We start from the raw sequence: 13,114 nt of genomic DNA on the forward strand, positions 1-13,114 counted from the left end.
AGTTACCTAGGAGACTGTTTTATAAGGTATAACCCCTATCCTCATGTTTAATAGGAAGGTGAGATACTTTCACAATCGCTAAAGACGTTTGATAATAAGGGAGGAGGGCCGTGTGAGTGCTAGCAGTGTAGTTTTATGGGCATATGGAAGCAGATCACATAACTCCTGGCAGGTTGAAAATACGGAATCAGTAAGGATATGGAAATAAATTTTACTGAGAGGCATCATATTATTTTTAATTTTCTCCCACAGCCTCACCCCTCCCCATTATACTCATAAAGAGAATCGGTTAACAAGTTTCAGCATGCTTTAATTTTGTTTAACAGCTGACGCATTATATTTACTGTGTATCAGGCATACTGTAAGTACTTTATTTAATCTTCCCAGTAGCCCTACCAGAGCAGTACTGATTGTTTCCCATTTTACAAATGAGGAAACCAAGGCACCAGAAAGTTAAATAAACCTGTCAAAGGTCATATAATTTATAAGAGTTGAGGCTAGGATTTGAAGCCTGTTTGTTTGGCTCCAATATTCATGCTCTTAACTACTATGTTAAACTGCCTCTTTTATGTTTTAAAAGGAATGTCAGCAACAGTACCTTCCTAAGCTGTAATTGACAGAATTGTGAAGTAAAGATTGGTATGGGGGAGAAGGGTGTGGGTAGAGGAAACTAGGTATTCAAGTTCATTTTAACATTCTTTAAAACTGTAGAGGTTATAGTGAATGTATAATATATTTAACAAAAATATAAACCACAGCTGTTGGTTCACACTACACATGGGTTATAAGGTGTATTAAATAGAACATGGACATAAGCAGTTATATTGAAACTTACGCAGGAGTTTTTAGTTTTCAAATATAATACTAATGGAATGGAAATGAACACTTAATGTACTCACCACACAGATTAAGAAAAGTAACATTATTACTAATACTTTTGTTAAGTCTCTGTGTGCCCCTTCATGATTGCATTGGTGGTTTATACTACATGAGATGACTGCTGTCTACACAAAGATCTTTTCGTTTGGCAGTGTGTTTTTGACCTGTGTGAAGACACGTTTACAAAGTTTGAGTGTTCCAAAAAATGGGTGCTTCTTATTGGAAATAACTTTATTACTAAAGTAAAATTGGTAAACCATTTTTATGATAGTAAACCTAATTTATTTCTATAAGGTTTTACAAAACACTCCCCAGAATTCTGTTTTCCCCCCAAGACAAAAAACCCAGCTTCCTTTAAAGTAGCCCATAACATAATAATTCCTTACGTTGACTTAGCATGCTTTTAGTATTAAAAGCACTTCAAGCATATATCCAAACAACCACCTGGACCCATTTTACATACAGCTGCCTGTATTCTGTATCCAGTTTCTTACTTTGAGGAAGCGTTTCTTTAAGGCTCTGTGCTATCCTGAAAAGACTAGATCATGGTAGGTTGTCTTACTATGTAAATAATTATAGAGAGAAAAAGACTTGATATTTAACATCTAAAGCACATTATTTAAAAAAGTTCGTGTAGTAGGGTCCTGAAATATTCATTTTACATGATGTGTTCGTATTTTTACAGGAATTGTTTACAATTTTTATGATGGGCTTTGTTATTTTAATCGCTATGCTTATTTAAAATATTGTGCATAATATGACCAAAACTTATTGAATATAAATCTGTACCTTTCTTGGGGTGCAGAGTTGCATGCTGCTGCTATTACATTTAGTGTCTTAATTAAGAGTCAAGAGCCACTCCCAGGCACTCTTTTGTATATGAAGATTCTATTTTTTTTTTTTTTTTTTTGGAGACAGGGTCTTGGTCTGTCACCCAGGCTGGAGTGCAGTGGCGCAATACTGGCTCACTGCAACCTCCACCTTCCAGGTTCAAGCAATTCTCCCACCTTAACCTCCCTGGTAGCTGGGACTACAGGCATGCACCACCACACCTGGCTAATTTTTTAATTTTTTGGTAGAGATGGGCTTTCACCATGTTGGACAGGCTGGTCTCTTGATCTCAGGTGATCTGCCCACCTTGGCCTCCCAAAGTGCTGGGATTACAGGCATAAGCCACCACGCCTGGCCGAAGATTCAGATTTCTTAGCAGTGATAAATCTGTATGATTAATAATTTAGGCAGTCAGTTTTCAGAAAGAGCCTTTATATCTTTACATTTATTAAAGATATAAATTTTATTCTGTAGTTGTCTGTTCTATAATTGTGTGCTTCAGTTAGTTTTGAGTGAGGTTTAAATTTTTGTTCTGATGAATTAGTTACCCTGTTCTTTTATAAATCTCAGCTTATCAGGTCTTTGATAGTTTTTAAAGTTAAAATTCTGAGCTTTGGAAAGGCTGATACAGTTAGATAAATGTATAATATGTCTTGGCTTTTTCATTTTTGGTGAGTAGATTCTTTAATAAAGTATATGATTAAAATGTGGTATAACATAGTTTTGTCAGTGAGGGGAGTATCAGAACACATACTGGGTTTGGTTTTTTTTTTTTCATAGTAATTTTTTTCCCCTTTAATTACTTTTTTTTTTTTTTGAGTTGGAGTCTTGCTCTGTTGCCCAGGCTGGAGTGCAGTGGCATGATCTCAGCTCATTGCAACCTCTGCCTCCTGGGTTCAAGCAATTCTCATGTCTCAGCTTCCTGAGTAGCTGGGACTACAGGCATGCACCACAAGACCCAGCTAATTTTCGTAGTTTTAGTGGAGACACGGTTTCACCATGTCAGCCAGGCTGGTCTCGAACTCCTGACCTCAAGTGATCCGCTCGTCTCGGCCTCCCAAAGTGTTGTCATTATGGGTGTGAGCCACTGCGCCTGGCCACTTTTTTGTGGTATACCAGAAAACTGTAGCTCAGCAGTTTCTGAGAAGCACCTATAGTGCCATGATCTCTTTAGTTGTAAAGAGACCAGAGTCAGGATTTCTGTTTAAAGGAATAAATGGTAGTTTCTGGGTCAGTTAATTCTTTTTTACAGGTTGTTTCATAAAATAACCCTAATTTCTCCACATGCACATTAAAACCCTCACAGCTAATCTGCTAAGGCCTCTGTTTTTTTGCCTTTGAATGTATTTTGATATTTAGTAGAGCTCTTTGAGAGAACAGAGTTAATATTGAGGATAGCCTCCTTAGTCTGGCCATCTCCCTATGCTTGTTGAAGACTGAGAGTCTTTTCAGTGTCCATGTTTGTTTAGTCACAAATGGAAATTATAAGTATTCTACCATATTGAAACATTAGAAATACATGAATACAGAAACAAGGAGTAAAAGGGTGAGTTCTAGGAACTCCTTGTCAGGAAGCTCAATATTTTATCTCCAACAGACATTTTTAATGTTATTAAACAAAGGTAGTTTGTGATGCCATGAGTCATCAAAGATTAGATTAGTAGTTCTTAATCCCATTAGGCCAGATAACTGCTTTTTCGAATAAATAATTTGTAGTCTGTACACTTCTGAAGTGAACTTCATTGATGACTGCCACACATAAATGTCTAAAAAAGGCACCACCACAGGTACGCACACATGCATGCATGCGCAGGCTTGGAGAAAGAAAGCCTTACTGCTTCCATTGAGAAATAGTGGTCTGGAATAAATCATGCTAAAATAATCCTATTTTTTAATAGGATTGCTGGAGGGGTCAAGGACATTGTAGCCAGAACAATACAGGCAATCTTTTGAGCTAATTTGTGGATCATGGTAGAGGAATGTGGCTTTTTAGCTGCATGAGTGAAAGATCATTCCCAAAGTAAGTTTTCCCTGGATGTTTGTTACCTGTGAGACAAGTATGCAGAGAGTGCTGTAAGATTCTTTACTTGGCCCCGTCCTACTTAACATTTTATATTAATGTAGATGGTCTTGCTTTGTAATTTATAGCTGATTCAAAACTACAAGTGGAAGTTCACTAGATTTCAGGATTTGAGAAGATATTTTGATGTTAACAGAAACTTAAACTGTAAAAGTTAAATAAAGATAAATAGGAAGTTCTGTACTTTGCTTACCAACCTCAATTCCAGGGTTTGTTAGATTGGTTAATTAGAGTTCATAAAAACAATCCTGTGTTTTAGATAATTGGTGTGAACTCTTGAGGTGTCATGTTCTTCCCCACTTAATAGAATACTTAATAGATGTTCAGAGTGGTGGAGCTTCAGTTTGAGGGGAGTTTACTAGACGGAAGAACAGTCTGGAAATCATGAAGAACAGTAAAGGGAAGATTAGTATTTAGCTGGGTTAAAAGAGACTTGCGATTATAGTTATTTTCAGATATTTAAAGAATACTTTTTGGAAGTAGGATTTGATTTATTTTATATAGTCCTAGAATATAGGGGATGAGAAGGATATAGGACATCATATTTGGATTTCATTATGGAAATTTTTTCCTGTGGAAAGATAAGAGAATGTGGCCAGGCACAATAGCTCACACCTGTAATCCCAGCTCTTTGGGAGGCTAAGGTGGGAAGGTTGCTTAAAGCCAGGAGTTTGAGACCAGCCTGGGCAACAAAGTGAGACCCTGTTTCTACAAAAAAAATGAAAAACGTGGTGGCATGCACATGTAGTCCCAACTACTCAGAAGGCTGAGGCAGGAGGATTGCTCGAGTCTAGGAATCCGAGGCTGCAGTGAGCCGAGATTGCGCCACTGCACTCCATCCTGGACGACAGAGGGAGACCCTGTGTTTTTCCCCCATAAAAGAAAAGAGAACGGACTGTTGTGTGAGCTATTGGGCTTCCCTTTCATGAAATTTTGCCACATTTAGCTTGCCACCTACCTATCAGGGAAGTTATAGAAAGCATTTCCTTTTCAGACGGATGGTCGGATTTGATAATATTAACGTTAGTTTTATGTTTCAGGGCAGACCTAAAGTCTAGCATTGCAAAGAGTTAAGTGACTAGGTTGTATCCCATAAGGAGATGTTGCCAACCTCTGTTGAGACATTGGATAATGTTATTAACACTATTGTTTGAAGTAGTGAATGGAGTCTCAAAATTCACCTAATCTTCCAAAAATTTTTTGAAGTATTTATACTTTTTAATTGTATATATACAGTAAATGCACAAATCTTAAATGTACAGTATAATGGATTTTTTTTGTATTAATACACTTGCCTAACTACCTCTAGATAAGATACAGAATAATTTTAGGAGTCAAAGATTTCTTCATGCCCCTTTCCCACCTTAGCTTTTTACTAGGTAGGTTAGGCTTTGGAAGATATTTTCATTAAGTTATTTTTCTTTTTCTTTACCGTTCTTTACGTTTTGTGATTTTTGTGGTTTTTATCTCACCTTCTATTGTGTAGAGTTGTCTTAATTACCTTTCATTGATTTGAGTCTATATTCTTTTTTAAAAAATAGATGCAGTCCTGAACTAGATGCCTCCATATTCTTTTAAAAATGCTGTTTTATTACTTTTTCTGATCAGCTTCATCTGCTAGTCTCCTGCTACTAAAACCAATTCATTGGAAGTATATAAAGAGACACTATTGCATATGATTACAATCACAAGCTCTAGAAGCTGAATGTTAGTCACAGTTTCAGCTCTTAGCAGCCATGTGACACTGGGGCAAGTTACAATATTTTGTGTCCTCATCTGTAAAGTGAGGTATTGAACTCATTGATATGTCATTTCCAAAGTGAATTTCAGAGCCTGCTTCCAAATCTCTGGACTATTTTAGGATAAAAGTGGTTATTTCAGAACTTTTTTCATTTGAATATTTTTCAGCCATTGTTATGACAGTAGTATATATAGGCTTTTATGTTTACAAGCAGTCTATAAATATGACTACTTGTTTAAACAAAGCTGTCATGATTTTTTAGTGTTTTTAGATGTAAAAAATTCAACAGATATGAACTTAGAATTGGTCTTTTTGAAGTCCTTTAAAAGGGCTGTGCGTGGTGGCTCATGCCTGTAATCCCAGCACTTTGGGAGGCCAAGGCAGGTGGATCACTTGAGGTCAGGCATTTGAGACCAGCCTGGCCAACATGGTGAAACCCCGTCTCTACTAAAAATACAAAAATCAGCTGGGCATGGTGGCACGTGCCTGTAATCCCAGCTTCTTGGGAGGCTGAGGCAAGAGAATTGCTTGAACCCAGAAGGCAGAGGAGGTTGCAGTGAACCGACAGTGTGCCATTGCACTCCAGCCTGGGCAACAAGAGCAAAACTCCATCTCATAAATAAATAAATAAATAAATAAATAAAGTCTTATAAAAGGATTTAAATAGTTTATCTTAGTTGTTAGATGCATCAGATAATTAATGATGACACGCTGTGGCCAATGTGCTATCATTGGTTCTTTTGCTGATAAAAATTTAGAAGACATGGCCTCTTCCCTTTAGCACCATGTCCAGCATTTTCCTAGTTATCTTATTTCTTCAGAAATGTTTTGTGGCTTGATGAAGTACCTTATCAAGCAGGAGTGCTGTTTTACATTGACAGTGAGTAGTCTTCACAGCTCATAGCAGCAGGTTGCTGTCATTGGTGCCCAGACTGTTTCATCAGGACAGCATTTAGTTTTTTGGGGGGTAAGAAAAAGTTTTTTCATGCTTGACCAACCTTAAGCACAAGAATTAATCCCTAACTCCATTTAGTGATAAGGAAGTTGGATGAGCAAGTGATAGCTCTGGTAAAATGTTATTTCTTTTTGCCATCTTGGTTGAGTAATGTGTCAGCAGTAAGGTAGGAGTCTTGGGGAAAATGTACTATACATATATTTTTGTTGGAGTAGACAAGATTCAGATATAGAAATCTAATGTCTTGTTTGTACTCTCCTTGTTACCCTCTGCGTCCACCCCATGAAACTTGTCAGTTTGACCAAACGGACTAGCTGACTTTGGGGACTTGACTTTGGGGACTTACTGTGTCCTCAGAGTCTTCAGTGTAGTTTGTTGAAGGGTAGGAGCCGAAACCTTACCTGTGACATAGCAGATGTGGGTCTGATTCAGTGACTGTAAGATCAGAGAGGTGACATCTGGAATAAAAAGAGCATTTTAAGTTTTAGTGATTTCTGAACTAAAATCCTGCTCCTTTCTTGAGGTCATATAGTACAGCACTCAGTTTTAATGTTCTTTCTGTAGAACCTGAATGTTAAATACCTCAAAAATTTGGTGGTGGTAATATTAAAAAAATTTTTTTGCAATAGTTAGATCAGATCATTTCGTTTCCTGAAATCTATGCAAATTATTCCATTTGTATCTTTTTTAAGTGTATTCTGATTTTAAAATTTATTATTATTTTTCAGAGACAGGATTTCACTCTGTTGCCCAGGTTGGAGTACACTGGCATGATCATAGCTCACCATAACATCAAACTCCTGGTCTTAAGCCATCCTCCTGTCCAACCTGTTGTTGTTGTTGTTGTTGTTTTATATAGAGCGTCTTCACTCTAAATATCAATATTATTATTATAATTATTATTATTTTGAGATAAGGCCTTGCTCTGTCACTCAGGCTGGAGTGCAGTGGCATGATCTTGGCTTACCGCAGCCTCCACCTGCCAGGCTCAAGTGATCCTCCCACCTCAGCCTCCTGAGAAGCTGGGGCTACAGGTGCATGCCACCATGTGTGGCTAACTTTTGTATTTTTAGTAGAGACAGGGTTTCACCATGTTGCCTAGGCTGGTCTTGAACTCCTGGGCTCAAGTAATCCGCCCGCCTCTGCCTTCCAAAGTACTGAGATTATAGGCATGAGCCACTGTGCCTTGCCATCAATCTGATTTTTTAGAACATTTTTAGTTTTACAGTTTTTAGGTTTTAATGTGCCATGCAAATGTAAGTTCCCAAGGGTCTTCTGGGTGGAAATGTTTATTAAAACAAAAATTTGTCAAGAGTATTCACTAGACATTTTGTTTAGTTTTTTAAATTCTAGCAGGTGAATCATTAAATCAATTACTGTAAAATACCTTCAGTTTTTGAATTAGCTGTTTTACTTACTTTTACATTTTAACCTCTGAAAGAAATAAAATTAGCTGTTTTAAAGATAGTTTTTTCCGTGTGTGTGTGTGTGTGTATGTGTGTGTATGTATATATATATATATATATACACAATTTTTTTTTTTTTTTTTTTAAGATAGCGTTTCACTCTTGTTGCCCAGGCTGGACTGCAATGATACAATCTTGACTCACTGCAACTTCCGCCTCTTGGGTTCAAACATTTCTCGTGCCTCAGCCTCTTGGGTAACTGGGATTATAGGCACATGCCACCACGCCTGGCTAATTTTTGTATTTTAAGTAGAGATGGGGTTTCACCATGTTGCCCAGGCTGGTCTCGAACTCCTAACCTCAAGTGATTCATCTGCCTCAGTCTCCCAAAGTGCTGGGATTACAGGCGTGAGCTACTGCGCCCGGCCTTCCCTTATATTTTTGACTCAAAAAAAGTCTGTTCTCAGCTGGGTGCGGTGGCTCATGCCAGTAATCCCAGCACTTTGGGAGGCCAAGGCAGGCAGATCACTTGAGCCCAGGAGTTTGAGACCAACCTTGGCAACATGGCAAAACCCCATTTGTGCAAAACAAATACAAAAAGTTAACTGGGTGTGGTGGTGTGTGCCTGCGGTCCCTGCTACCAGGGAGGCTGAGGTAGGAGGATCTCTTGAACCTGGGAAATCCGAGGCTGCAGTGAGCCGAGATTTCGCCACTGCACTCAAGCCTGGGTGATAGAATGAGACCCTGTCCCTCCCTCCCCACAAACGCCTGTTATCCTATGATGAGAAATAAGCTGATACATTTTTGACTTAAGAAGCAGCGAGTATTAGAAATTACAGCCTGTGAGAGAATGGTGTGAACCCGAGAGGCAGAGCTTGCAGTGAGCTGAGATTGGGCCACTGTACTCCAGCCTGGGTGGCAGAGTGAGACTCCGTCTCAAAAAACAAAACAAAACAAAAAACCTGTGAAATGAAAGGTATTTGAAAGACTCAGTATGATGGAGAGTTTCAGTTCTTGGTGATGAGAAACACTGAGGACTGTGATAATTGTAAAGGTTAAGGTTTGGCACAGTTGCTGAGGGCTTGTCTTGAAAGAGAAAGTAGTCAACACTATGGCGTTTCTTTTTTTTTTTTTTTTTTTTTTTGAGGTGGAGTCCTGCTCTGTTGCCCAGGCTGGAGTGCAGTGGCACAATCTCAGCTCACTGCAATCTCCGCCTCCCTGGCTCAAGTGATTCTCCTGCCTCAGCCTCCCGAATAGCTGGGAATACAGGCGTCTGCCACCATGCCCAGCTAATTTTTTGTATTTTTAGTAGAGATGGGGTTTCACCATGTTGGCCAGGCTGATCTCAAACCCCTGACCTCGGGTGATCCACCTGCCTCGGCCTCCCAAAATGCTGGGATTACAGGCATGAGCCACCACGCCTGCTCTTATGGTGTTTCTTCATCATCATTTTATTTATTTTGTTTTGTTTTATTGAGACCGTTTCACTCGGTCACCCAGGTTGGAGTGCAGTGGCACGATCACAACTCACTGGAGCCTCAACTGCCTGGGCTTATGCGATCCACCTGAGCTTTCTGAGTAGCTGGGACTGCAGGTGCATGCCACTTTGCCTGTCTAACTTTATTTTATTTTTAATAGATACAAGATGTCACTATGTTGCTTAAGCTGGTCTCAAACTCCTGGGCTAAGAGATTTTCCCATCTTGGCCTCCCAAAGTACTGGGATTACAGGCATGAGCCACCAAGCCCGGCTGCATTTTTGGTTTTGTACTTGTAGATATGATTAATACTTAAGAAATTTTAAAAAATCTTTCATCAAAAGAGTGCATATGAAAATCTTGCTTTATTTTCTTCTCACAGCTAACATACTATCCAGATAATTCCAGTAGTTAAGGTGAGCACTTTTTTTTTTTTTTAAATTTCAGCTACCTAGGAGGCCCTGTTAGGAGGATCACCTGAGCCCAGGAGATTGAGAGTAATGAACCATGCACCACTGCACCCAGGCCTGGGTGACACAATGAGTCCCTGTCTCAGGAAAAAAAGATATTACTCACTTTCATGTTTTCCTTATAGCTTCAGCTTTATTATTGATGAGCACTTTCCTGCATCCCTTGTTTTAAAGTACCTCTAAACCTAGACATAACCCAGATACTTGGACGTGCTGCCGCCAATTGAAATGATCCTTGATTAACTCCTTCTTATTCTCGTGATCAATTTGGCTGTAAAAGCTTCTCCTCTGCTTTAACAGTTTTTAATGCTTTTTACTTTACCTGAGCCATTTAAAACATTTTACCATGGTCTTGACATTAAAAGCAAAACTGAAGAAATCTTATACCAGCATCATCCAAAGCTGCCCTCCCTGTGAATTATAGTTTTAGAGTCATTTTCTAAGCCTAGAACATTTAATCTATTTTCATTTCACTGTTAGTATTTACAAGTGTGAATACCCTTCAGCTGAAGACCACTAGGAGTACACCTGTCATAGAGCAAGTTGGATATATTGCTCATTGCAGCCAAGAACACAGACCACAGGGAACCATGGGGTGTCCTAGTAATAGGGTGTTATAATGTATTATAGGATTTGGGCTTTGGATAATTTTGGGGGGAAGGTCTAAGGACGTGAGGGCTTGCTCTAGATAGGGTGCTGTGGGAAAACAGGCAATTCTGTGATTGGGTATCAACAGATCTTATAGAGGGGGTCAAGTAGATTGAGGATAAAGCTGTAATTGGTGAAATAGCTGTCACTCATTCGGCAAGAAAGAGAATTTTGTATTTTGTGGGTTGTACAGTGACCTAGTTTTTTCTCACTTTGGCATGGTCTTGGAGTGACTACTTTTGATATTGATGTTCAGTGAGATAGTCCAACAGGAGCATGGAATGTTTAAGCTGTAAATGTCAGAACAGTTTGTAGTAACACCAAGGCTTAGCTTGAGCATCAGATTAGTTCTCAGAGGTCAGGGGCTGCTGCTTTTTACTTTCTCAAAAATACAAAAATCCAGACAGACTTGAGGTCAGGATTTAGTAGCAGTGACATGCTCGGCACGCACAGGTTGGAACAAGCTGAAATGATGCCAGCAGTACGTTTTTACAAAACGGAGCAATTGGGGAGAATTTGGTGGCATGTTAACCAGCATTAGACAAGCAGGCTACATTATAGGCAAAAGCAGCCTCTTCAGATAGTACCACTAGTTTTGCCACTGGCGTATAGAATTTTCCCATAGAAATAAAGAATGTCATCATGTATCATCATTGAAATCTTCATAGCTGCTTTTATGCTAATATCGAGTGCTCATGGGAACCTCAAAATCTTTAAATAAAGGTTTTAGATTGTAAAAGCTTTTACTTTTTTTTTTTTTTTTCAGTAGAGCAGCAGTAGCCCTAAAATATTGTTGATTTGGACCAGACTGAGGATAAAATGTTTTCAGAATAAGATTTTTCTCCTAAAGACTATTTCACACAGAAATATTTGTTCATTTTAGGTTTTAAACACTGTATGTTAAACTATTGTTTATATTTTATTTATTAGATACAGTACATAATTTCATATGGAAAAAACAGCATATTCCAGAGTTAACACAGATTTCAGGATTGGTAGATAAATACCATTTGTGCCTGTGTCTAAATTGTGTAGATGCCAGAATTAATGTTCATATAATTTAGACATAGATTTGTGGTGTATTCTCTTGGTTAAAGTGCCTTGATAATAAGCCTTTGTATTTTGAAACTAAATCTGTTTGGGCAGAAACTCACTTTGGTGATCTCCACAAAATTCACTCGTTTTAATCATCTTCTATAATCATATATTTGCATTTTTTTATAACATCCATTTACCAGGATTGATGCTGAATAGTACCAGTTTACTGTGTCTTTTCATAGGCAGTGATGAGTGCAAGTCTATTTGTAATAAGTACTTTTTCTATAAAAAGAGAAGGGTAACTTTTGTGTATTGTTAACTTTAAAATGTAATGATAGAAGAATATAGTGTAATTACCGTTTACAGTGGTTAAGTGACAAAGAAGAAATTATTAATGTTAAACCTCCTCTTTAGCTGCTCCAAAATTCTAGGTATAGTGGTAGTTTCTACTTGGCACAATCTCTGTATTTCCTCTGGGGAACTTTAAACATCACTCAGCTGAGAGTCAGCAAGTTTGGCTTTGAATCCCCGCTTTGCCACTGGGCAAGTCAAGTCTTTCTCAGCTTGCCTTTCCTCGACTGTAAAGGAGAGCTAATGATACCTACCTCACAGGGCTGTTGTGAGGACCACAGACATACTCTACACAGTGCAGGATGAAGCAAATGTTTGTTGCTAAAGTCATAAATGTCAAGGAAAGATGCTAAAAGACAAGATAGGAGTAAAGAAAATAACATATTTTACTTAATTTGATTTAAGAGGAGATTGGAATTGATTAGGAAAGGTATTAAAAGAGAGGTGTTAAATGTATTAAGGAAAGGTATTTATGGGAGGAGATTATTGGATCAAAAATTAGTATTGGAATATGATTATCTTATTTTCAGTAGTGATTTTTAGGTTTAGAAGTATCATTGATAAAATTGTAAGCCACATTTAAATAGATAACATTATCTTGAAATAGAACTATGACTTCTTTTTAAAGCTTTATGTAAGTCCTCATATTTTATTTCCACTATCATCTCAGAACCACAGGAGTGCCAGAAGGCAATCCTTCACACCCTGCATTCCCCTTGCACTGGCCCCGAAGTTGTTCTCTTCATTGCCTTTGCTTGCTTACCTTTTTTTTTTTTTTTTTTTTTTTTTAATTATTTTATGTTTCAGAGACAGGGTCTCGCTCTGTCTCCCAGGCTGGCATGCAATGGTATGATCATAGTTCACTGCAACCTTGAACTCCAGGGCTCAAGTAATTCTCCTGCCTCAGCCTCCTGAGTAGCTGGGACTACAGGAGCTTGCCACCGTGCCAAGCCGCAGATTGTTTTTTGAATAGATAATATATTTGAATCTTTCTGGAGAACGACATGCTGTTTTTTGAGTTCTAGTTAGGTAAATTCATGTTGGATGAGTGTAAGACATACCGAGTTACTCTACAGATTTGGAGCATTCTTTCCACTTGTACTTTTGGTAGGTTTACAATATCTTGAAAAAAATGTGAAGCCCATAAAGTGGTATGTCTGTGGTATGAGCTGTTTATTTGGACATTTTTAATAGTCATTTTAAGTTGGATCAAAATCAAATACTTCATTATTAGAAAT

The 13,114-nt window shown here is 38.2% G+C and overlaps 1 protein-coding gene across 7 annotated transcripts in view; it reads left to right on the plus strand.

Moving 5' to 3' along the window:
* Positions 1 to 13,114, plus strand: part of WDR33 (WD repeat domain 33) — a 103,801-nt gene that overhangs the window by 51,048 nt on the left and 39,639 nt on the right. For 2 of the 7 annotated variants that reach the window (XM_054477138.2, XM_054477137.2), the window contains one exon: positions 7,215 to 7,953. The exons of 4 other annotated variants lie outside the window; for them this stretch is intronic. In XM_054477138.2, the coding sequence (XP_054333113.1) occupies positions 7,215 to 7,276 (62 nt within the window). In that variant the 3' untranslated portion in view covers positions 7,277 to 7,953. Of the gene's footprint in view, positions 1 to 7,214; positions 7,954 to 9,816; positions 12,638 to 13,114 lie in introns of those variants that run through there. One more of the 7 variants, XM_054477139.2, reaches the window with a different exon arrangement.

Source organism: Pongo pygmaeus, chromosome 11, assembly GCF_028885625.2.
Source record: "Pongo pygmaeus isolate AG05252 chromosome 11, NHGRI_mPonPyg2-v2.0_pri, whole genome shotgun sequence".
NCBI lineage: Eukaryota > Metazoa > Chordata > Mammalia > Primates > Hominidae > Pongo > Pongo pygmaeus.